The following is a 24067-nucleotide window of genomic DNA, read 5'->3' as shown; positions in this document are numbered from 1 at the left end:
CCATGTAAAAAAAATATTCTAGAACACAGCCAAACAATTCTTTTGTCTACAAGATCACAACTCCAAAGATTCAATGGTACAAATATATATTTTTTTTTTGTTTTTTTTTTTTTTCAATGGTACAAATATTATAATTATCTAAGTCGTATATATGCATCTTTTAAAAAACAGACTCCACAATTTGTTTTTACATTTGTAAGGAATAGATTATGGATATTGTGACCGCAAACCTTTTTCAGTTTTGGACTCAAAAACGGCTTTACATGGTAGTAAATAGAAAAAAGATAATAAAAATTAGACAAAACTTCAAACAAAAACGGCTTTACAAAGTTAATTAGTTTGAAGTTTCGTTCTCATATAAAACTTCAAACTAATTAACTTTGTCTGAATAAATCTTCAAATTGTCAAATTAGAGCTAGAACAGTAGTTAACTAATTAATGTTCAACGATAATTCCGTTCGAAATAGTAAATGGCCGTTAACGACATAATTTTTTTTTCATTTATTTAGTTTTCCAAATTTTAATGAACCCTAAAAATTAGAAAAATTATATTTTAGGATTGGTAATTAAGATTTTGATTTTTCCTATTGTAAGTAACACGTGTGAACTTCGAAACTATATAGGCGGAAACACATGTCGTTAAAGGCCGTTTACCGTTAGTCAACCAATGATTAGATTTAGATTTAACGAGTTGAATATTTCTTTAAGGAAAATTAATTAGTTGGAAATTAAATTTGGGAATTAATGGAAAAATTTGGAATTTTTATTGGGAAATATTTTTAATTTGGAAATTTTATATTGTGACGAAAAAAGTTGGAGATTTTAGTTGGAAAAATATTTCAACTTGAAAGTTTTTTCTGGGATTTTCCTTAAAAATTAAATCATTTAGTTTTTTTTTGTAATTTTAAATGATTTATTATTCTATACGTGAAGATTCTTCGTTAAACCTCAACCTCAAGCCAATACTCAAAGTTGACGAATATTGTATATATATTCAATTGTAAACTTATCTTTTAAAAGCAAGATACTCACAATTTATTGATCTTTTTACAAATCCTTCATCAAGTTTAATTTCTTCGACGACTACAACTAGATATTGGGGGAATAAAAGCTGGTTTATACGATTGGAAGACTTTCAAATTTGCTGGATTCCTCATAGTTTCAATACAGCTGCAAATGAATTTGCAAAAAGTTTGATTCCAAATGGAAAGGCATTATTCTCATAGTCATTTAATTTGTACCCAGCTGTATTTCTTCCCATATTTATCAGACTCTTGTAATTTTTTAAGGATAGATTGTAGAATTACTACAACTACAAGGAGAAAAATATCTCCTTGTCATTGTTAATGATGCTTTATAAAAAATATCAAACGGTCCTCATCAGTGGGACCTATCTCCTCAAGATATTCGTCCAGTACATGCACTTCGCAGTCAAGATTTTCAACCTGAAAGGTTAAAAACACTTCATAGATATCAATTTTGTCTTAATCACTCAAATGATAAATAATACCAGGGCCGGCCCAAGGCTAAAGCCCGTAAAGCATGGGCTTTAGGCAGCAAATGTCTATAAAAGAATTTTGGGGCATCATTTATCAGAAATTTATTGTGGTAAAGTGGTTAACACCTCCTTTCTCTCAACATAGTTGCCAAGTTCAAACCCTCCTAGTGTAATTCGTTTATAATTTTTTTTAACTATGTTTAATGATGGACAAATTTTTTTTTTTGTTTTAGGCATCAATTTACCTTGGGCCGGGCCTGAATAATACTATAATTTTAAGACTTTTGTACAAAGGGTATTTTAGTCATTCAATGGTCAAATTAAAAACTGATCATTTGGTGAAAGCTCTCACTCCCGCTCCTTCCTCGTGAGCAGCCTCAGGCTCACACCAACTCACCAACATGCAAGAAACTGTTTCCAGAAAACAACACCGTCAAGATTGTTTGGTGCTTGTCGTGAGTCAGATCAACGGTTCTCATTAAGCCACGCCATCGAGTGTTATAATGGATTCAAGACAATGTAACGGGAAATTAAAGTAGGCAACGAAGAAGGCATGCAAATTGACGTTTTAATTATTCTTTTTTTAGTTACTTTGATTTTTTCTCCCACTAAGAATTGGCATATTCGTCTTAACTACACCGCACTAATTTAAGTATATATGTAAAGAACTATTTCAACATAAAAAAAGTTTCTCAAAATCTCTCAGAAATTGTATTATATTGATAGTGGGAATAATAGTTTTATTTGGGTTTATATAAATGTTTTATGCGAGAGGGTGAGTTGGTCAGATTCATTTTGCCATTTTATAACTTCTAATTGGATGCAGATGATTGAATATAAGTAAATAGTATAAGAGATAGAACTAGGGACATTTGCAATGTTTGGTTTATTTTATAAATTGATAAAATATCTAATTTTTTTTAAGGTAAAAATATTTTTTATGGTTGGGTTTTTTTTTAAAAAATTGCAATCCGAATATTCTACAGTTACGTCTTTTTATCGTAACTCTTCATAAACAGTTACAGTCGTTTAGTTGAATCATTACAACATTTAGTTTATTTCACGAACAATTGCAGCTTTTGGTTTATTTTATAAATCGTTAAAACATTGTTATGTTTTGAAAGTAAAAATATACTCCCTCTGTTCTTCAAAGAATGATGTTTTGGGTTTTCACATAATTTAAGAAAAAGTAAAATTTATATTTTTTATTATTTTTTATTATTTTAATAATGTTAATTCTACTTCTCTCCTCCTTCTATTGGGTTCAAATGAAAGTAATAATGATGTTTATACAAAACATCAATCTTTGTGGAACAAGATAAAAAATCAAAACATCAAACTATAAGGAACAGAAAGAGTATATTTTACGGTTGTATTTTTATAGAAAGTTGCAATCTGAATAGTATCTTCTACGATGTCTTTTCATAGTAATTATTCATAACAATTTTAACTGTTTAGTTGTACAATTGCAAGATTTAGTTTATTTTAGAAACAATTACAATTTTAGGTTTATTTTATAAATCCTAATAATATTTAATCATCTATAGCCGCATCTGTGTGGAACTTTTCTTAAATTATTTATTTATTTATTTTTAATTACAAAAATTTATTAAAATGAAATTGAACCTAAACATAATTGCACATGTTAAAGGTAGTTTACATCATAATAAGATTAGATGAAATATTTCTAATGATGATGTAACTGATGATAAAAAAAAGTGATTTCTTAGTTTATTTAAAAAGATTTGTTTATTAAATTTAAATATAAAACATTAAAACCTAAACATGTAATCTAGCTATTTGTTTTAGTATTTCCGTTGTATTACCATCGAAATTTAAACTTTATGTAATGCATGTTACTGAATATTGACAAAAGAAAAAACTAATAAAACTCGATATAATGAATTAGGCGGAGCATATGATTACTTGAAAGATTAAGAACCATTTTAAAATCTTTGTTTTTTCTATCAATGCATTTTTGTTGTATGGTGTGTGTTGTTGTCCTATAACAAATCATGTAGGTGGAGAAGGTGAAACGTAAGGCGCCAATGAAATGGTGTGTCCGACATATACGTTATAACATATGATTTGTCAATAAAACAATCATATAATAAATTTGTGATTATAATTTCATAAGACAAGTTAGGCGAGGCTGTTCATGGACATTTGGACATCTGGAGATCGCAACCCGAAAGTTGGGCTTTTCATTTAATTGGTGGACGCCATTTAATCATATGTCTTAAATGGAATATCAGTGAGACTTGACTATATATACTTAATATGTACTAGATTGTTACCCGCGGTACACCGCGGGTTAATTATTTGATTTTTTTTGTCTTTTTATAAACGGATGAATTTGTTGTATATAATATTTTTTGTGGTACATTGCGAGTCACATGCATTGTAACTAAAAATGAAAATTTTAAGTTGTATTTGTTTTGTTTAGTGTTTAAAATTGTATAATTGTATTTTGATTTGTTAATCCCAGGATTTCACCCGTGATATATTATCCCGTATTAATATCAATCCAAATCCGACCCGTCCCACCATATAATCATGTCCCGTAAAATTAAACATCATTTTGTTATTTCTTTTAATAAAACTTTTATTTAAAAGACATATAATTCGAGTCAATTTAAAAGTTTGCTTTCAAATAGTTTATATAATATATATATATATATATATAAATATATATATATATATATATATATATATATATTTTCAAATTAGTGTGTGTTTTTAGACCAACCCGTAAAAATATTTTAAAAATGTATATTAAAATACTAAATAATTGTATTTCGATTTGTTAATTTTAAGATTTCACCGTGGTATATTGTCCCGTTTTAGATAATTGTAGAAATTAAGAAAATATTTGAATGGCTCAATTCCGGGTCAGAGTAAAAAAAAACGACCTGATTAAACGCGCAAATTTGTTTTTCAAAAATGTTAATATAGATTGTACACATACTTTTTTCTTCATCGATTGAGTAATATATGTCCGTTTAAAAAAAATTGAATCATAGCATATGCAGAAAAAAAATCAAATTTTTTTATTAAGTATATATAGTTTATAATAGTTCAAAATAATATAAATATAAGATCATATAAAAGTGAAATGAGAATCATATATTTATGTTTTAATTAGGTAGAGAGGTTTTAGAAAATTAGTTCAAATTTGTTATATTAGCATTAAATAATTATATTTGATTTCTATATCTATAAAAATTGTAGAGAATATGCCATAAATAAAGAGTTTAGGTATAGTAATTAGTTGAGAAAATATATATTTTTTAGATTTTATTGATTAATTTTCGTTTTTTAATTTTGTCAAAAATAAGGAAAGATCCGATTGAAGATTTCCGGGTCAAAATTAAACAAAATTTGACCCGATTAGGAACCCCAAAAAGTGTTGCAAAAATGTATAGTAGACTAGGATATGACCCGCGGTACACCGCGGGTTAATTATTTGATTTTTTTATTTTTATAAATTGATGAATTTATTGTGTATAATATTTTTTGTTGTATACCGCGGGTCACATGCGTTGTATCTAAAATAAAAAATTTTAAGTTGTATTTGTTTTGTTTAGTGTTTAAGATTGTATAATTGTATTTTGATTTGTTATTTATAGGATTTCACCTGTGATATATTGTCTCGTATTAATATTGACCCAAACCCGTCCAACCATATAATCTAAAATGAAATTAAACACCATTTTGTTATATTTTTAATAACACTTTTATTTAAATGTCATATAATTCGAGTTAATTTGAAATTTGCTTTCAAATAGTTTCCATGTATATTTTTAAATTAGTGTGTGTTTTTGGACCAACCCGTAAAAACAATTTATAATTGTATCTTAAAATACTAATTAGGATTTCACCCGTGATATACTGTCCCATTTTAGATAATTGTAACAATTAAAAAAAGATCCGAATGACTCAATTTCGGGTCTGAATAAAATAACGACATGATTAAATGCTCAATTTGTTCTTAAAAATGTTAATATAGATTACACACATATTTTTATTCGTCGATTGAGTAATATATGTCCGTTTTAAAAATTTTGAATTGTAACATATGCAGAAAAAAAAAACTAAAATTTACTAACTATTTATATATTTTATAATAATTTAAAATAATATAAATATAAGATCAAATAAAAGTGAAATAAGAATCATATATTTATGTTTAAATTAGGTAGAGAGGTTTTAGGAAATTAGTGCAAATTTGTTATATTAGCATTAAATCATCATATTTGATTTCTTTATCTATAAAAATAGTGGAGAATATACCATAAATAAAGCGTTTAAATATAGTAATTAGTTGAGAAAGTATATATATTTTAGATTTTATTAATTATTTTCGTTTTTTAATTTTGCCAAAATTTAAGGAAAGATCCGATTGAAGATTTCCGGGTCAAAATTAAACAAATTTGACCCGATTTGGGTACCCCAAAATCTGCTGCAAAAATGTATAGTAGATTTGGCTTATAGTATGAAATATAAAATTGACTATGATGCACCATTATAAAGAAAATTTATCATATGCAGTATTATTGTTTAGTAGAGTACTAGATGATACTCGTATTGCATAATGTGTTTTTATATTAAATGTATAGATTTGATAATATATATTTAAATTCATTTTTTCACTTTTAAATTTGTTTTGACTAAAAAATTATGAAAATTTAAGTGAAATTTAAAAATTGATTTGTATACATCTTATTTCTATATATATTATTTGTTTGCTTACATGGATAGTTCAGTGAGAACTTATAGATTTTTTGGGTAAAATATTAAGTTTATACCATTTTTAGTTTTTTTTTTTTTTTTTTTGTACAGAGAACAAGAACGATACAAAAAATACAATGGACTCGAAACTAGTACAAGAAAGACCTCAAAAACAAGAGCAAAACAATGAGAGGATCACACTTTAGAAGAGGAAGACACAAAAAAAAAACTAACGGTTTTGCCGTGAGTAAACCGCGATCCAAGGCAAGCCCTCAAAATCTTGGATGCAACAATTCCGCGTTTGTAATTTTCAAAAAAAAATTACATTAATTACAAAAAAAAATTACATTTTGTTTGGTAATAGAGATAATAGATCTAATTAATTAATTAATTAATTAATTTTATTATGTCAGTGGTATATGATGTAATATTTAATAAATTTGATGTTAACATTTTTTGAAATATACTTCTTTTTAATATTAATAGGATTATGAGACTTGACTTTATATTTGGCCTATAGAATTATTTAAGATGTCATGTAAGCCATTAATTCCTTACATATGTACTAAATAAAAGAACATTAATAATATTACAATATGTCTTAGTAGAAATATTAGTGAGACTTGACTATAAATGTTTTATTAGCCTATAAATTAATTAAGATGTCAGAGAAACAATACTTCTATGGAAACAAACTCTAAATATTGGTAAGATTTAAATACTCATGAGTTATGACAATGTATTTTATAAATTATATTGCATAAAATACTGTCAATGATTTGCTTTTATATAAAAGTTGGAGTCGCACATTATTCAGTTTCTCTAAAAATAGGCAAACAAATTAATTGAAATCGATAGATGGACTTAGATTCTCTTATTTAATTCTGAAAGCTACATGGTCGTGGGAATGTTGCCTTCATAGGTGGTTGATGCTCCTTCACCGTTAAGAGTCACAATATGTAGTTATTATACAAATATTTTGTCGATAACTAACATCAAAATGGGACATTATATGTAAATTAACTCGTCTTTCCGAGTCCTTTGGTCTCTTCTATTGACAATAATATATATATATTTTTTTTTGGGCAAACAAAAAATATTTATTAGCAATTGTCATAAGTTTTTATTGACAATAATATTTCTATTGACAATAATAAGTTCTACATCCTCCTAGTGTTTCTTTATTAAACAATTCAATTCTTCATCATACTAATAATTTGTGTATGATTTTATTAGCAACACTAACAATTACAAATTTCTCTAAACTTATATATATCCCTCGGAAATATATATATATATATATATATATATATATATAGATATATATATATATATATATATCCTCGGAAAAAAACGAAGTAAGTTAAACATTAGATTTTTTGTTTTCTTGACGACCAACATCAGCTGTGTTTATGTATTTAGGTAAAAGTGTTACTTGTATTTTTTTTGGTCAAAGTGTTACATGTATAATATGATCTAAATGATAACACATATATATATACTGAAGAATTCTTTGAATAAAAAATTGTTACAACATTTAAGGAATCGAGAAAAATTTGAGGAATGAAGGATTGAAGATTCAGTGTAACTTATAAATTTTGAGCATTTGTGAAAATATTGAACTTATTTGTAATTTCAATAATCGAAATGGTTAGTAAAAAAATTATAAACAAAAAATGCAAAAATAATTTAACTTTTATTAAAAGTACACACTTAGTAATTTATTCCATAACTTATAGTGTTATACTATAATTAATTTTGATAAAACTATTAAATATCTTCACTTTTAAATTTTTTCAAAATTCACCCTTAATTTTTTTACGAGTTGCAAGTTTTCCATAAAATTCTGTTGATTTTTTTGTGTTTACTAAAAAGTTTAAATCTAAAATTTATTAACATATTTAATTAATCTTGTTGACAAACAAACTAATTTACGTAATATTTATAAAATTTTAATTAATTAATTTGTTTCAAAAATAGAGCCTCATACAGCAAAATGCACAAACCCTAAGAACAACATGTTCTGGTTATTTATATTAGAGAAAAAAATGTAAAAGAAAACCGCCAGTTGAGTCAGAGTCTTTTATGCCAGCTCATCATTCACAATATCAAAATCGCAGGAACCATTTCCATTCTTTTTTTTTTTTCCCAAAAGGTTACATTTTATATATCATCCCGACTGCATCATTCATCATTGGAGAATCCAAAATGGAGGAACAAGAGTAAGTTACAAAATTTTAACATGTACAACCTAACAAACATATGGAAAGTACAACACATTTTCTATTACTAAGGAACAACAGTGAAATGGTAACTTGTTGACAGCAGAATCATAACAAAACCCAATAAGACCAAAACTTGAAGCTTAAAAGCTTGCAGCTGATCTCATCGCATCCATCATATGCTTGATTATGATTGCTTCTTGTTCACCATCATCAACCCAGCTCACGCTTAGTAATAGAAAGCATCCAAAAAGTAGAACGTAAGAAATTATAAGGGTTTACGAGATATAATTAAGCCCAATAGAAAGTCCATATAGTTATGGGTGAGTTATACTTTGCCACACTTTTCTTGTCTTTCGTAACAAAACACACACATTCTAAGATTTTCATCTTTTTTTAACTGTTCAACATTTATCAATACCAAAATACCCCTAGCAAACTCTTCCTCTTTTCTTCTCCTTCCCGTCGCTTATCTTTCTCTCATTCTCTTCTTCCTTTTTTTTTTTTTTTTTTCTTTTTTCTTTTTTTTTCTTATTTTCTTTTATTATCATTTTAGTTATTTAACATAACATATATTGTATACTTTTTATATAATAAATTAAGATTTAATTTTTCCTACATTTTAAGATCCATTGTTGCTATATTTTAAGTAAATAATTATATTACATATTATCCATTTTCGATTGAACATTTGTTTATTACTAAATGGATATTAAAAGGTACTTGAACAAACATACTATACCAATATTTATAACTACTGATCATCCAAACATATCCGCTAAACTCTGACCATATGGATGAATAATGATAAAGTTTTTCGGTGGACTATACATCCGCCAATTTCGGTGGATATTTCTGGATTTTAAAATTAGGGTAAGAAGAAGAAGAACAAGGTGAATGCAAAGCTTGAAAAAAGAGAAGAACATGACAAGTAAGGTATCCATCAAAGATTGTATATATGGATGATGGCAAGTATGTTGACTATCTCGGTGTTATTAACTTTCGTAAGTACTACGATGAACAAGTGCTTATGGTAAAATGGACAAGTGTTTATGGCCGAATCCAAGTAGATGATCTGAAAATGTTTAGAGAACCTTAAATCCATAATGGTGCTGCTGGTTGTGATGGTGTCCCAAGCCTGCAACAAGTCTTGATGATTTTCAATTAGCCGACAATACATATGGTCTTCACCAAGCACATACAGTTACCCAAAACTTTTATTTGTGTTTTTTCAAGCTGGTGGTTATTTAAGTCATCCATTTGTTCGAATCCAGTAGGCTAGTATATGGATAGTATGAACATGTCGAAGCGAACAATTGTTCACAATGTCATGGATGGTATTATTAATAAACATAATTTGGCCGACACGTTCGTATACAAATCCATAGTATGCAAAGCCACACGCTCTGTTTCAATTAGAGTTGTGTTTGAAACGAGACTTTGGTTAGAGATGAGAGAATCTAGATCTTATGAGAACAACTCCATTGAAGTAGCTTACAAAGCTGAAAAGGAGTGATCTTATGAAATGAATTCTTGAGAGAATCCATATCAAATGGTTTAAGAAGCTTCTCCCATCCGTTTGCTGAATCGGTACCACCGATTTCCGGTGAGCCGCCGCCATCATCGAGAAGAGGATTTGATCCAATAAGCTATGGAGAGATGGAGAGATGGAGAGAGGAAGGCGGTACAAATCATGGAAGGAGAGAGAGAGAGAGTTTGTTTTGCTATGGATCAGAATCGAGGAGGAAGAAGAAGAAAGATAAGTAGGTGAAAGTAAGGAAGAAGAGGAAGATTGGTTTTAGAGGGTATAAATGTGTGAGTGAAAGAGAACTTGAAAAAGTGTGGTAAAGGGTAAATATCTCTATAGTTATTGCTCGTGAGAAAATATCTTGAAGCGTATCTCTACACGTGTCAACCAGTGGAACAGAAGAGGACACGATGCCAGAGAAGAGATAAAACTCTTACACGCCAACCTCCGCACGCTTGAAACTTCCGGTGAATTAAATCGTCGTCGGAAAAACAAAATCCGAACATGATTCATTTGTTTCTCACCGATTTGCAAAGATATTGAAGCTCCGTTAATTTGACATAGCGGCTAAAAGGCAATTAAAATATGTAAAGGAACAAATCTTCTTTTCATCACTAAGACACAACCATATATGAAATTCTCTGTAACCCGTAGATCCAACAACATAATCCGGAGTAGAAGTAAGCCGTATAAAACGATATCACCGGAACTAAAACTCTGGAGATTATATAAGCAAACTAAAAACACGACAATAAAATAGCCCTGACAAAACTAGATAGTATACCGGAGAGCGAAATAAACTACATAATCGGACCTCGTCCGGACATGAAAGCCAGCCAAACGGTGCTATGGAGCCACCGATGCCGGAGAGAAAACTGGCCGACGTTGCTAAAGGAGCCAACGACGCCAGACAAGAGCCGACCAACCACAACTATAATAGCCAAAAGATGTCGGACAGAAGCCGAAATTTAACCGGAGGGCGAAGAAAGAAGCCTTTCTCTCTCTAGAAGATTTGAGAGAGATAAGAGAGAGAAGGCCTATTTTAACCATTTCCATTCCAAATGTGTATTTTTGATACCTTAAAGTTAAAAAAAAAAAAAAAAAAAGTCAAGTCAAAATTGAAAACCAAACCCTAAGTTTTTTTCCCCCAAATGTCACAAAACAATGATGATGGTCTCTTCTCTCTCGTCTATCCTTTAGAGTCGATTCTCTTAGAATGGAGAACCACTTTGTTACATCGAAACTGATTCGTGACTCTCTACACGAAGTTGAGAACCAGCTCGAACTGTCAATACGTCAAGCCTTTGAGTCTCTCCAGCCGAAACTACGACCACCGTTTTCCTTAGAAATCCCAGAGCCACAAGAGTATCTTGAGCTCAATAAAGCCATCGTCTATGGAGTTTTATGCGAACCCAATTACTCTAAAACCCATATCAAGCACTTACATGCTCTCGTCACTGATGGGTATGCGTTTTTCACTAGTTTACTTATTGGAATCGTTGTTGAATTGCATGTTAAGCTTGTTGATTCCGCTAAGATTCAGCTTATTTGGGTAACTAAGGAGATGATTGATGTTTCAAGTGTGGGGATTGAGGATTTGCTTGTGTCGTTGTTACGACGAATTGGCAGTGGGGATTATGGGGATCAGAATGTTTGGCTTTGTTCTGAATTGGTGAGTTTGTTTCTTGAGAAATGGGATTGTTTGCTGGAAGATATGCCCTTGATGTTAACTAGTGCTCTGTATAGTTTTCTTCGGTTATTAGCAGATCATTATAGGGTTTTAGGTGTTGCGAAACTGGAGAATGTGAAGAGATTGGAGATCAAATTCTGTGTTAAAATGTTTAGAGAGCAGCTTCATTTAAGTATGAAGATCGGACGGGACCTTATCCTGTTGTTGCAGGATCTGTCTCATGTCTCTGAGTTCAGAGAGATATGGAACGATTTGGTGTCGAACCATTGCTCTGATATTTACCAGTTGAAGACTTCAAGTAGATACTTCCTTCTTCGAATAACTCCTGAGATGGAAACACAGTTAAGGTTTTTGCTTGGAAATGTGAAATTGGGAAGTCATAAGCGGCATCAGATGTGGTTCTTGAAGAAGTTTCTCTTGGGTCCTGAGAAAGAAACGCTTTTGATCGACATAGTGAGATTCGTTTGCTGTGTTATTCACCCAACTAACGAAATCATCAGATCAGAGATCATGCCAAGATGGGCTATTATAGGTTGGCTTTTGGAACTATGTAGGCAAAATCATCACATCGAACGAAGTGTTAAGCTGGCTCTGTTTTACGATTGGCTCTTCTTTGACGAAAGATTCGATAATATTATGAATGTTGAACCTGCTGCGCTCTTGATGGTATGGTCGATACCACAGTATCCACACATCACTCACTCCTTACTTGAATTCGTACTTCATCTTGTGGAAACTTATGACATAAGCAGTCGAGATATTATTGTAAGAGGTTTGACGTCAGCATTCAGAGAAATTGAGCGAAAAGGAGTTATTCGGTCGCTGGATATATTCCTAACAAATCCTGCGCTTGCAGCAGATTTGAAGAAGAAGCTAGCAAATCTGTTGACATGTCATCAGGTGAAGGTTCCTGTGAATCTTCATCAATTTAGTGTTCCTTCTAAGCAAACATTTCTTTCTTCAGAAGCTAATTTAAAAGAATGCAGCACCAAAATTGTTGATATTCCTGATCAGAAGTTGGACAACTCCGTTGAAAATCCAGCAAAACACCAGATTCCAGGTTGAACAGTTTTGAAAGAGTTTATAAGACCCTCACGGTAAACAAAAAAACCTTTGTCTATATTGTGTATCTTGCATCAATCTTCAGCTGCAATGGAAGCTCAACTCTCTCTCTGCTTACGATCAAGACACTCGCACTTGAGGAGACATACCAACAGAACACTTGGAACAAAGACGGAGAGGAATGATACGCGTGTGATTGCATCCCATGCCTCGGCGAGAACAGAGTCTAGCTATCCACTATCTCAAGTTTACAAGATCATCAAGAGTTCTACAAACCGGAGGTTCACGACTAAAGTATTCTTACTCCAAAGATTATAGAATAAACACAGCTTATAGATGATCTTTCTCTATTTTTTTTCTTTCTTTCAAAATCTCTTTCTCTATTATAGTTATAAATTGTAACTCTCTCGATAAACCAATATAAACCATTACCGGTTCACTTAAAATTTTGGTTAAAGAATCTTAACTGTCGATAGCTCTCTCCTTATACAACTAATCGTGTATACGAATCAATACAACTAATCAAGAAACGCAGCGTTTTTAAATTAAAAGACTAGATCCGACCCATTAACCCGAAAATTGATCCGTCTTTGTTCTTCCCCAATTTCAATTCGCGTTCGATTGGAAACCTCAGCAGATCCGATTAGATTTCGCGTCGATGGCGTCAAATCCTCACAGAGGCGGTGCGGGTGGTTCCCTTTACGGTGGAGCCGCTCCGTACAGATCCAGGTATAGGTCTATTATCAGTTTCTCGTTTTGGAATTGATTTTGATTTCTTTCTCTGATCTTTTGGATAGAGAAAACTAGGGATTTATGGTCCTATATTTGGTAAATTCTGCGTAAACAATAGCTCTATTTGCTTTGGGTTTTGTGGCTGCAGAGAAGGGCTTAGTACTAGAAATGCTGCAGGTTCAGAAGAAATCCAGCTGAGGATTGATCCGATGCACTCTGACCTGGATGATGAGATCACAGGTCTACATGGCCAAGTCAGGCAGTTGAAAAATGTATGAAACCCTCTAAATTCCCAATTCTCTCTCGTTTTTGATTGCCAAATGTATTGTGATGAATTGCATGCTAGTGGCTCTTGGCTCTGTCTTTGAGCATTAAGTTGATCAAATGGATTGGGAAATTTGTCTTCTTTTTCTTTTTGTTATTGCTATGGCTAGTTGATGAGGGTCTGTGTCAAGTAATCGCAAACAACTCTCCTTTGTCTGCGTTTTCATTACAGATTTTTGGTTTCGAAAGTGGCTGGAACTTTGGTAAATTAGTTGTATAGGAGTTTTTGTTCCAGAGTACTATGATAGTGTGAATATGTTTACTCATTAGTGAGTCTATGATTAAATTAGTTGACTTACCAATTAAATTCCACTTATTTGATGTCTTTTATGCCGTACTTCTTGAATGAATCAGCTTTGACATTCTTTACAATTCCTTGTTTTTTACCTTAAATTTTTCACATTAACTTATGCCTTATGATTTTGGTTATTCCATTGATCACATATTTTTATGCAGATTGCTCAAGAAATTGGGTCAGAAGCAAAGTTTCAGAGGGACTTCTTAGACGAACTGGTGAGTTGTTGATGTCGCTTAAGTTCTTTATTTATCCATCACAGTAAAGTTGAATGTAATCACTTTACATCAGCAACATGAATTTACTCTTTACATTGTAGGCGAATCACTTATCAAATATAGAATATCCGTATAGGGTTTCCTTTAACTTGTTTCAAATGGTTGTGTTCATTATTTGGGAAACTACAGCTTCATTCCCAACGTATGTTAGATAAATATTGAACATAGCTTACAAACCAATGAATCTTGATAAATCCACAGTTTAGATTATGTTCAGAGTTATACGCAGGGCCTCGTCTGAACTCTGATGGGTAGGAATAGATATCTTCTTCCTCGGCTAGTTAAGTGAATGCACCAGGAAATGGTTTCAGCTTATCATTGAGTCTATCTATACCGGTTTCCTTATTAAGGAGAGTATGATGTTGAATATGTACATTGCTCTTAGTTCGTTCCAGTTTTTCTTTTTGTTACCTAAAAACCATCAACTAGGTTGTGTTGCGTGAGACTGCATTATGTGCTGTTATACATCTATGATGCAAAAAAACAAGGGGACCAAATGCTGTTGTCGGAATCAATTTTTTTTGTGTGTGTGTGACAGCAAATGACATTGATCAGAGCACAAGCCGGGGTGAAGAACAACATAAGGAAACTTAACATGAGCATAATCCGTAGCGGCAACAACCACATAATGCACGTGGTTCTTTTTGCGCTCCTCGTCTTCTTTATTCTCTACATGTGGTCCAAGATGTTCAAAAGATGAGAGACTCATAGTATTCAGAAAAAAAAACCTACGATGAATGTTCAGATCAATCGGTCCAAGATGTTCAAAAGATGAGAGACTCAGTATTCAGAAAAAAAAAACCTACGATGAATGTTCAGATCAATCGGCCAAGAACGGAATCTAGCAATCTCCTATCTCATGTTTGAAGAATACAACTTTAGTTTTGTTTTGATAGTTGTAACTTGTAACTAGGACAGACTTGGAAGTTGGATCAAATTCTCAGGAGCTCTCCATCCTCAAATTTTTGCTCAAATGCTCCTTTTTTAAAAAAAAAAAATCAATTTTTTTTTTGTTTAAATCGAAATATAAGAGAAAGACTTTAAAACCCCTTATGTTTAGAGTTAAATGTTAATTTTCGATCCAACCAGAGCAAACAGGTAAAAATACATGAATTTTTTGAAATCGGGTCGATAACTTCAATCCCTAAGTTTTGTCAAACCCCTTTATTGAAATTAACATCTTCCCTTTGTCTTTTTTTTCTTTCGTCGCAAAACCAGATCCGAAACCCAAATCGACATCTTCCCTTCGTATTCGAATAAATCACAAATTTAGAATATTTTGCACAAACTTGAAAACCAAAAAGTACATAAAAACATGAAATTAAAGATATACATAGTTGTATTGTACCATTACAAAACAAAGTTTTACAAAACCAAAGAGTACTTAAAACAACATAATCAAAGATTTTGGTTATGATCTTGGCTATCTCTCTGGCTCCGAAACCAGCTCTCCAAGTTTCCGCATGGAACTTGCTTATGCTTTAGGCGACGTTTTTTTGTTTTCACGGTACCAACATTAACACTGTCAATATCTCTACCATTTGAAATCAGCTCACCATAGTTCACACCAACTGAACTTCCTTTCTCTATTCTCGAATGTTGCTCGTTTAACAGAGCCATTTCCAAATCATTGATGACTTCTACATGCAACACACTTCTACATTGCTCTTTATCCAACGAGGTTAAAAAAACATATACATCATCATCATTCAAAATATATGATTGTGTATAAGTTTTAACTACCAATGGAATATAACTCAATTTCAGCTTTGTCGTAGATTCATCTATCCCAATCTTCTTGCATATCCTATCCACTAATCCCGAATAAGTTATCTCCTCCACTGATGATTTCCTAAACGATATACCGTAAAACCTACCTTCCCTTGGATTCCATGGATACTTATCTCTGGTATTTGAATAATATCCTTCATAATCAAAAAATATGTTTATCGGAAGGTTGCTCATTTTCCTGGAAAAAAAAAAATCTACATTAACCCTAATGACTTGTAGCAGTTATACCACTTTTCTCATTTGTACCAGTTATACCATTTATAACAATTTTTTCAAGATTACCAGTTATACAATTATATCACTTCTAACAGTTATACTAGTTACACTACTTGTTACAGTTATACCACTTGTTACGGTTATACCACTTGTCTCAGTTATACGCTATCCATTTTCCAAATTGATTCTCGGAACAAAAACACTAATCTAACTAAGATTAAACTTCTACCCTCCATTTAAATGTCCAAATCAACCCAGAAAACATGCTTATCAATCCAATGTCCCTTAATTTCTAACACCAATTTCAAACCTAATTGAAATCTCTAAATTCCAATTACAACAACACCAAAATCGACTAAAATCTTTATGGATTTAAGGGGACTTAAGCTTTAAGAAAAAATTAGAAGAATAAGAAAAAAAGAACTGACCTGGAGATTTAAGTTTCACTTTCAATGATGACAGAACTGCTGAATTTTGGTTACTATCGACAACGTGAGGTAAAGGCGACGCTTTTGTCCATCAGAGACTCTCGAAGACCGAAGCCGATAAATCAATCTAATCTTAACCATTACCGGTTCAATTAGAAATTTGGTTCAATAATCAATGCTTGCTTGACCATAATTCGAATTCACAAATCAACAACAGTCTCGATCAAACTCAACATAGGATATTATGTGATATGACTAACTGGGCCCAATGGGCCTTACAAAAACTACGAAATCTCAAACAACCAATTGGAAAGTTATTAGTTTTTATACCTTCACGTCTCCTCCAATCATGTCGTTTCAAAATCCCAGTTTCTTCTTCTCAGTGAAGAAGAAGCTCTCTCGCTGGTGTCCAAGCTGAATCTTCTTCTTCATCGATTGTAATCTTTCTCCTCAAAAGTAACACCATCCACAAGGTTAGTCGCTAATTTCATTTTGATTCCTCTCTCTCCCACAAAATCTTTCTCTTCCTCTGCTAATTTACCCTATCTTGTTCGCATCAAAACCCTAGCTTTTTATATCAACTCCATTAGCAAGAAACAATGCAAAGTCTTAGTCAAATTGGACCTTCAGAGATTTTCCTTGTCGCCAGAAGAGAAAAACCCAGTACTAGGTTAGTTATTACCAGGGCACAGCTTTGGTTTACGGGAAGATTGTCTTTTCGACAAGAAACAAATGGTGAGTGAATCAAAACGATACATTGGAGAAATGAATTTTTAGATTACAATTTTGTTTTTTTGGTAATGATGATGTTTTCTATTAGGGGTTCGTTTAAAGAATAGAGTAGAGTTTAGTCCAAGACCTGTACCTCCAAATCTGATTGCAGCAGAGAAAGAAGAAGCTAAAGCTGTTTTAACTCTATTCTTCAAGAAGCAAGGTCTTAGCAACAGTGTCTCTTCTCGCTTAATCAATAAATCTGATCAATTCATTGATCATTTAGTCTCTAGACTCCATTCTGTTCATAAAGCACGGTATCTCGTAGGTTCGATCTTTCTTCTTTTGAATATTTACTGTGTAATGAGAAGAGCTTGACCATGAAGTTTAAAAGTTTGGTTCTTTGGTTTTGAATTGTGTTACAGGAAGAGAGCTTACTACTCTTGAGATTCGAGATTCTCTCATTCCTTATCTCGAAGAACTTCATGAAGAACACGGTGATCTTCTCTCTGAGCTTGTTGTGAGCTACCCTGATCCACCAGCTGAGACTAGACTTGTTGCTTCATCTTCAGTTCCTGTTTCACCACCTCGTGGTGACACAGATTCTGCTGCAGAGACTCGGAAACTCAGAGCCGTGTCTCGGGTTAGTGAACTAGACACAGAAGGTGCATTACGTCCTCAGACTCTTTACCTTCTTGACCTTGGTTTAAACTTAGAGCAGATCAAAACGATTACTCGCAAGTTTGCTGCTTTTCCTTATTACAGCCTCGATGGTAAAATCAAACCCGTTGTTGAATTCCTTCTAGACCTTGGAATTCCTAAATCAGATATCCCCACAATTCTCTGCAAACGTCCACAGATCTGCGGAATCAGCTTAACCGATAACCTGAAACCGACAATGGCCTTTCTTGAGACACTTGGCATTGATAAGAATCAATGGGCAAAGATCATTTACCGTTTCCCAGCAATCCTCACTTACAGCCGCCAGAAACTTACTTCAACTGTTGAGTTCTTATCCCAAACCGGTCTCACAGAAGAACAGATTGGGAGAATCCTAACCCGCTGTCCTAACATCATGAGTTACAGTGTCGAAGACAAGCTCCGTCCAACTATGGAGTACTTTAGATCGCTAAATGTCGATGTTGCGGTTCTCCTACATCGATGTCCCCAAACGTTTGGATTAAGCATAGAGTCGAATTTGAAGCCTGTAACAGAGTTCTTCTTGGAAAAAGGTTTTGGTTTAGATGAGATTGGGATCATGATCTCTAGATATGGAGCTTTGTACACTTTCAGCTTGAAAGAGAATCTCATGCCGAAATGGGATTACTTTCAGACAATGGATTATCCGAAATCCGAGCTCGTTAAGTTTCCGCAGTTTTTTGGGTACAGTTTACAAGAGAGGATCAAGCCGAGATACGAGCTGGTGAAGAGAAGTGGAGTGAGACTGCTGTTGAACCAGGTTTTGTCGCTATCAGGAATTGAGTTCGAGAAAGTTGTTAAGAAGAAGATGATGAAGCTTTTGTCTAATAACGTAATTGCTGAACAAAGTAATGGTGGTTTGTTGTGAATGTTTTAGTTTTAGAGTAATTAATTTGCCGAGAACATTTAGCAGAGTTCCATGTGAGTCGAAGAAACAAACATGGTCACATACGTAAAAGCCAGTGAACACTTCAAAACATTACAAAGATAAGAGAGAAAGGTTGAAGAAAAAAAAGTTCATAGATTAGACGATTACCACAGTTTGCAGGTAGCCAAAAACCGGAGTTCAGTGGCTTTGTCTTCCCATTCAACACCTTCCAACCATTTGTTTTCGCCGTATTTTATGACAAGTTCTACATCCGCAGTTCCACTCTTGGAATTCAATGGAAGCTTTTTCAGCTTTGGGCAATGTTCTTGCACAGCGAGCTCACTCAGACGTGGAAAAGACAGGGGTGTCCAGTAGATGCTCTTCAGCTTAGGTAAATCAGATAAGCTAAGACATTCTAGTTTTTGAAAAGGAATGATAATATTTGCATTCTCGTCTGTAAAACTTGCAGCTTTTTCTTCACTGATTATATCCTCTAGTTGCTCTGCGAAACGAACATATAGATAAGTAAGGTTTGGAGCAAACAATAGCCATGTCAAATCCTTTAGACCATTGCATTGTCCTATAACTACTTTGGAAAGGCTAGAGAAGCATGATGATGTTCTCATCTCGACCTTTATCTCCTTCATTCCACACTTCCATATGCCAATTCGACGGATATTACACATGCTTGGAACAGTTAATATTTTGAATGATTCTTCCTCAACCTCTATAAGCTCTACATATTGAATAGATTTCGCCAATCTCTGGGAGCATAACAAATGTTCCAAAACCAAACTTGAGAAGATATCTATGGTTAGAACTTCTAAATGTTCTAAGAGTTGTAGCTCCTTCGCTGAGTTCACATCTACAGCCTTTTTGGACTTTTGTAGTCTCAATGTCCTCAAACTCAACAACTTAGATACTCCGGCAATACTTTCCAGTCTCTTCATGGACTCCAAATTCAAATGTATTAGTTTTTTCAACTCTTGTAAACCAACCGGCAACCGCTCTATGTTTGTATATGACAAGTCAAGATATCGCAAGGAGACCAACTCTGATATTTGGTTTGGTAATCCAATGAGACTACTACTCCATGATAAATCCAATACTACAAGGTTAGGCATAAATCGAAAGAATTCTCCGGAAATATTTACCAGTTTGTGGTTTTCTTGGAGGAGGAGAGTCGTAAGTTCAGGACATGTAGGACAACCCAATATGTTTTGAAGCTCAGTTTTCATCAACGACAGCCTTCTCACAGCTCTCCAATTCTTCACTTCCGGTACTGCATGTAACCCAACACCGGCTCGCACAATACATTGATCTTTGTGCTTTCCAAGATCAGATGATATCCATAGAGCCATCTCACGAACCACATCATGCATTTTCACTTCTGCTTTCTTCCATCCTTCCTCCAACAATAAACATGTACGGACAAGGGTACCGATTATCGCATAGCCTTCGTTTATCGCTCTCTCTTTACCGTCTTTTACATCTATAAATCCTTCACATATCCAATAGTCTACTAACTCTTCTTTTTTCATCTCATAATCTTCAGGAAATAAAGAGCAATATAGGAAACATGATTTGACATGCTCCATATTTAAGTTATCATAGCTATACTTCAAAATCGGAAGAATTTCATCTTCCATGCCTGAAAACTCTATGGCTGATGAAGTTAAAACATCAATCGCGTGACGCCATTCTTGAACTGTGCTTTTGCATGCCATAGTTTCTCCAATGACATTAAGTGCTAATGGTAGACCACGACATTTTTCAGCGACTTGTTTTGCAAGTTCAGGAATGTCCGGATGGCTTTTCAAAGTGTTTTCTCCTACTTTCGTTTGAAACAAATCCCAAGCTTCTTCAGGTTCCAAACAACTAACTTTCATCAGGTCATCGACTCCCATACGCCCACAAACATCTCGAGAACGAGTGGTAAATGCTACTATGCTTCCATTTTCTCTACTTGGATACGGTACTCGAACCGATTCTAAGTTCACCTTCTCCCATATATCATCCAACAATAACACAAATTTCTTTCTCCTAAGGACATTGTGTATGTCAACGGCTCTCTTGTTTTCGGTTTTTTTGTCCCACTCCTCACCCGAAAGACCAAGTCTTTTTGCAATATCTTCTTGAATCCTATAGATCTCTAGAGTTTTAGACACGACAACCCACATCACAATATCAAATCCACAATCCATTTCAGAAAACTTATTGTTGATTTGCGTGAGAAGCGTAGTTTTCCCCACTCCACCCATTCCATACAAACCCATAATCTTGAATCCATCTTTCATAAGAGAGTTCCACACCCTTTCAAGCATTGTCTCTTGACCAACAACTACAGATTGAATAGGCATCTCCTCCACTTGAACTACCATAGCAACCTCAGTCACCACATCAAATTCTCCATGAGAAGAGAGACTCTCAACTTCCTTCAACATCAAGCTAACCATTTTCCCATAACCATAGCTCTTTCCAAAACTTTTGGAGCAAAACCCACAAAAACACAACCTCTTTATCTCAACCTCTCTAGTACTAACCATATCATTGAACCTTTTTTCGATACTCGCGACATTTGTAAGCCATACCTGAACTTGAGAAATCCTTTGACGACGCCCTATAAACTCTTCTCTATCAACCCTTCTTTTCACATCATCTTCTTTTGTCTTGAGCACTTCCATGGCTTTATGCAAAGCTGCTAGATTCTCGGTAAGGCTGTGAATATAACTTCTTCTAACGCATAACCATTGAGAGAACTGATTCACAAACTGATCACATGACACCGAGACCGAGATACAACCTCCCATCTCGGCTCAAGACAAGAAACAAGAGATTGGATTCTTCAACTCACAACGATCTCCAAAAGTCAATTTCATTGAACGTTGAGTTTGGACGAATATAAAAGACTATACTCTATATAATTGGGGGCCTTATGAGTTTAGTGAGGCCCAAATAGGCCCGTTTTCCACTAATGTTCATCATCAAATTCGATTCCCAAATTTCTTAATCGATAAACCCTAAAAGCTCTGAGCATTTGTTGTTCAAAAGCTGATCTCTCTTTGACACTGTAGAAATTCGCTTTGGGGAAAAATGTCATCTGTTGGAACATCGAAGGGGGTTCTGGAGATCGTCAAGTTCGGTGTCTATGTCGCTGTTCCGATCGTCCTTATGTATACATTCGCCAACAACAGTACCAATATCAAGAAATTCATGGGCAATGTAAAAATAATCTTTCCTCTTTCTCTCGTTTTCTCTTTCACAAATTATCATCACTGATAGGCTTTAGATTGATTACAAATCAGGAATGGTAACTCTAAACGCACTTATTCGCAGCGGTTAAATTACTATTACCAGTGATTTGCAGAATCATGCTTCATTTTCAGAATTTTAGATTCTGAGTAATATTTCTAATTTTAAGATCCGTTTGTGGATTAGGCGATGGGGTTTTCAATTAGTGATTTTGAATGGTAACTCTTAACTTGGTAAACGCCATTGTCGCTTTTTAAATCATTGTTGCTATGATCCCAGAAACATACAAGCTATGGTTCAATCCCCTTGAATTGTCAATGCTTCTTCATCATTGTTTTCATTGATTCATTCCAAGCTTCGATGGTAGTCAGGGGAGTTTTCCCGGTTTGATAGATAGAACAAGTCTGCAATGTTGGTTTTGTGGTTCAAGGGAGCCATTTTCTTAACCCATTTTGTGTGTATCACCTGAGTGATTTTGCTAAGATGTTCATTTTAAAATAGGTACATACATGCATTGTTTTTTTTTTTTTTGGTAACAAAAATACATACATGCATTGTTACTTGATTGTTATCGAATCGTCTGCGTTTAAGTCACTGAAACACACTTAATAGGGTCTTAGAAACTTACACAATCTCAGTTTGATTGTAGTCGGGTTCTTTCCTGGTTTCACCTAGCAGTCTGCAATGATGATTTTGCAGTGCAATGGAACCATTCTCTAACCCACCAAATTCGGCTATTTGTTGTGCAGCGTTCGTATGTTGGTTTATCATAGTTTTCATTTTCTTCATTCGAAGTTTCAATCCTAGTCAGTGAGTTATCCGGGCTTTTAACAGTCTGCAGTGTTGGTTTTGCAATTCAACAGAGGGCATTTGCGATTTGCCTAACCCATTTTGTGTGTATCACCTGAATGGTTTTGCTAAAATGGGTACACGCATTGTTACTTGACTGTTATCGAATTGTCTGCGCTTAAATGACTGCAACATATACAATCTCAAATTATGGTAGTCGGGTTTTTTTCCGGGTCTTAAGCTCTCTACCGAGCAGTCTGCAATGGTGATTTTGCAGTGCAATGGAGCCGTTCCCTAACCCTACCAAATTTGGCTGTTTGTTGTGCAGCGTTCATATGTTGTTTATCCTGAAGAGGCACCTCGACCTCCTCCACCGGAGGAGTTAAGAGAGATGGCACGAGAGCTTGCCCATAAGAAGAACATCCCGTGAGTTTATCAGATGGAAATATACAAAAGTTTGATGTTATCTCTGTAATAGTAAACTCCTCGGCGTAACAACTGGTGGTAATAAGGTAATGTTATGTTGTTGATTCCCGTAAGATCTTTATGGGATATATAAGAAAAGCAATAATGACGAAGAGTAAGCATTTCTGATGAAGTAAAACATTTTCTGATGAAATTACAAGTCAGAGATACATAACCACAGCTTTATGTGATGAAATTACAAGTCAGAGATACATAACCACAGCTTTATGTGTTTCAAGATTGTTTTATAAGGTTGTTTCCAGATTTGAGTTTGAATATTTCTTATTTCTATAATAAATTTTTAGAAGTGCCAATTTTCAATATCTTTATGGAAAAAATGCATATTTTTATGAAAATCTCAACATAATAATTACTTAGTTTTGAAAATATCAACCAAATTCACTGTTCAAAAGATTCTGACTTGTTCAAACAATTAATCTTCTCTGAGTATCTTATGGATAACCTTTAATGGTGTCATCATCTTTTCT

The 24067-nt window shown here is 33.4% G+C and overlaps 5 protein-coding genes and 1 long non-coding RNA gene across 6 annotated transcripts; 4 read left to right on the top strand and 2 right to left on the bottom strand.

The window, feature by feature from the left end:
* Positions 1 to 11099: 11099 nt before the first annotated feature.
* Positions 11100 to 13177, top strand: LOC110226674 (integrator complex subunit 3 homolog). Its single transcript, XM_021019072.1, has one exon. It carries the CDS (start codon positions 11196 to 11198, stop codon positions 12732 to 12734), a length of 1539 nt encoding a protein of 512 aa, XP_020874731.1. The 5' UTR covers positions 11100 to 11195; the 3' UTR covers positions 12735 to 13177.
* A 110-nt stretch (positions 13178 to 13287) lies between these two features.
* On the top strand, positions 13288 to 15362 carry LOC9306375 (bet1-like protein At4g14600). The gene is made up of 4 exons (XM_021020013.1): positions 13288 to 13460; positions 13612 to 13735; positions 14244 to 14300; positions 14899 to 15362. The coding sequence occupies exons 1-4, from the start codon at positions 13390 to 13392 to the stop codon at positions 15058 to 15060; spliced, it is 414 nt and encodes a 137-aa protein (XP_020875672.1). The 5' UTR covers positions 13288 to 13389; the 3' UTR covers positions 15061 to 15362.
* A 287-nt stretch (positions 15363 to 15649) lies between these two features.
* On the bottom strand, positions 15650 to 17073 carry LOC110226591. Its single transcript, XR_002330551.1, has 2 exons — positions 16796 to 17073; positions 15650 to 16329 (listed from the first exon to the last, which is right to left on the bottom strand). It is a non-coding gene; the product is annotated as an uncharacterized LOC110226591 (long non-coding RNA).
* A 90-nt stretch (positions 17074 to 17163) lies between these two features.
* On the top strand, positions 17164 to 19119 carry LOC9304347 (transcription termination factor MTERF5, chloroplastic). Its single transcript, XM_002870257.2, has 4 exons — positions 17164 to 17268; positions 17364 to 17530; positions 17616 to 17834; positions 17932 to 19119. Exons 2-4 carry the CDS (start codon positions 17395 to 17397, stop codon positions 19071 to 19073), a joined length of 1497 nt encoding a protein of 498 aa, XP_002870303.1. The 5' UTR covers positions 17164 to 17268; positions 17364 to 17394; the 3' UTR covers positions 19074 to 19119.
* Positions 19064 to 22004, bottom strand: LOC9304346 (probable disease resistance protein At4g14610). The gene has a single exon (XM_021018556.1). The coding sequence runs from the start codon at positions 21881 to 21883 to the stop codon at positions 19238 to 19240; it is 2646 nt and encodes an 881-aa protein (XP_020874215.1). The 5' UTR covers positions 21884 to 22004; the 3' UTR covers positions 19064 to 19237.
* An 84-nt stretch (positions 22005 to 22088) lies between these two features.
* LOC110226590 lies at positions 22089 to 23857 on the top strand. The gene is made up of 2 exons (XM_021018558.1): positions 22089 to 22295; positions 23443 to 23857. The coding sequence occupies exons 1-2, from the start codon at positions 22167 to 22169 to the stop codon at positions 23542 to 23544; spliced, it is 231 nt and encodes a 76-aa protein (XP_020874217.1). The 5' UTR covers positions 22089 to 22166; the 3' UTR covers positions 23545 to 23857.
* Positions 23858 to 24067: the final 210 nt, after the last annotated feature.

Source organism: Arabidopsis lyrata (assembly GCF_000004255.2).
Source record: "Arabidopsis lyrata subsp. lyrata unplaced genomic scaffold ARALYscaffold_7, whole genome shotgun sequence".
Classification (NCBI taxonomy): domain Eukaryota; kingdom Viridiplantae; phylum Streptophyta; class Magnoliopsida; order Brassicales; family Brassicaceae; genus Arabidopsis; species Arabidopsis lyrata.
This window is presented reverse-complemented; position numbering and strand designations above follow the sequence as displayed.

What these genes read in the sequence shown, in the direction of transcription:
- LOC110226590 (XM_021018558.1), top strand. Translation starts at nt 22,167, where the DNA reads ATGTCATCTGTTGGAACATCGAAGGGGGTTCTGGAGATCGTCAAGTTC. An exon ending in TCAAGAAATTCATGGGCAAT is followed by an intron (nt 22,296 to 23,442) that starts GTAAAAATAATC and finishes TTTGTTGTGCAG; the next exon opens with CGTTCATATGTTGTTTATCC.
- LOC9304346 (XM_021018556.1), bottom strand. Translation starts at nt 21,883, where the DNA reads ATGGGAGGTTGTATCTCGGTCTCGGTGTCATGTGATCAGTTTGTGAAT.
- LOC110226674 (XM_021019072.1), top strand. Translation starts at nt 11,196, where the DNA reads ATGGAGAACCACTTTGTTACATCGAAACTGATTCGTGACTCTCTACAC.
- LOC9306375 (XM_021020013.1), top strand. Translation starts at nt 13,390, where the DNA reads ATGGCGTCAAATCCTCACAGAGGCGGTGCGGGTGGTTCCCTTTACGGT. An exon ending in AAGTCAGGCAGTTGAAAAAT is followed by an intron (nt 13,736 to 14,243) that starts GTATGAAACCCT and finishes ATTTTTATGCAG; the next exon opens with ATTGCTCAAGAAATTGGGTC. An exon ending in GGGACTTCTTAGACGAACTG is followed by an intron (nt 14,301 to 14,898) that starts GTGAGTTGTTGA and finishes TGTGTGTGACAG; the next exon opens with CAAATGACATTGATCAGAGC.
- LOC9304347 (XM_002870257.2), top strand. Translation starts at nt 17,395, where the DNA reads ATGCAAAGTCTTAGTCAAATTGGACCTTCAGAGATTTTCCTTGTCGCC. An exon ending in TTTTCGACAAGAAACAAATG is followed by an intron (nt 17,531 to 17,615) that starts GTGAGTGAATCA and finishes GTTTTCTATTAG; the next exon opens with GGGTTCGTTTAAAGAATAGA. An exon ending in TAAAGCACGGTATCTCGTAG is followed by an intron (nt 17,835 to 17,931) that starts GTTCGATCTTTC and finishes ATTGTGTTACAG; the next exon opens with GAAGAGAGCTTACTACTCTT.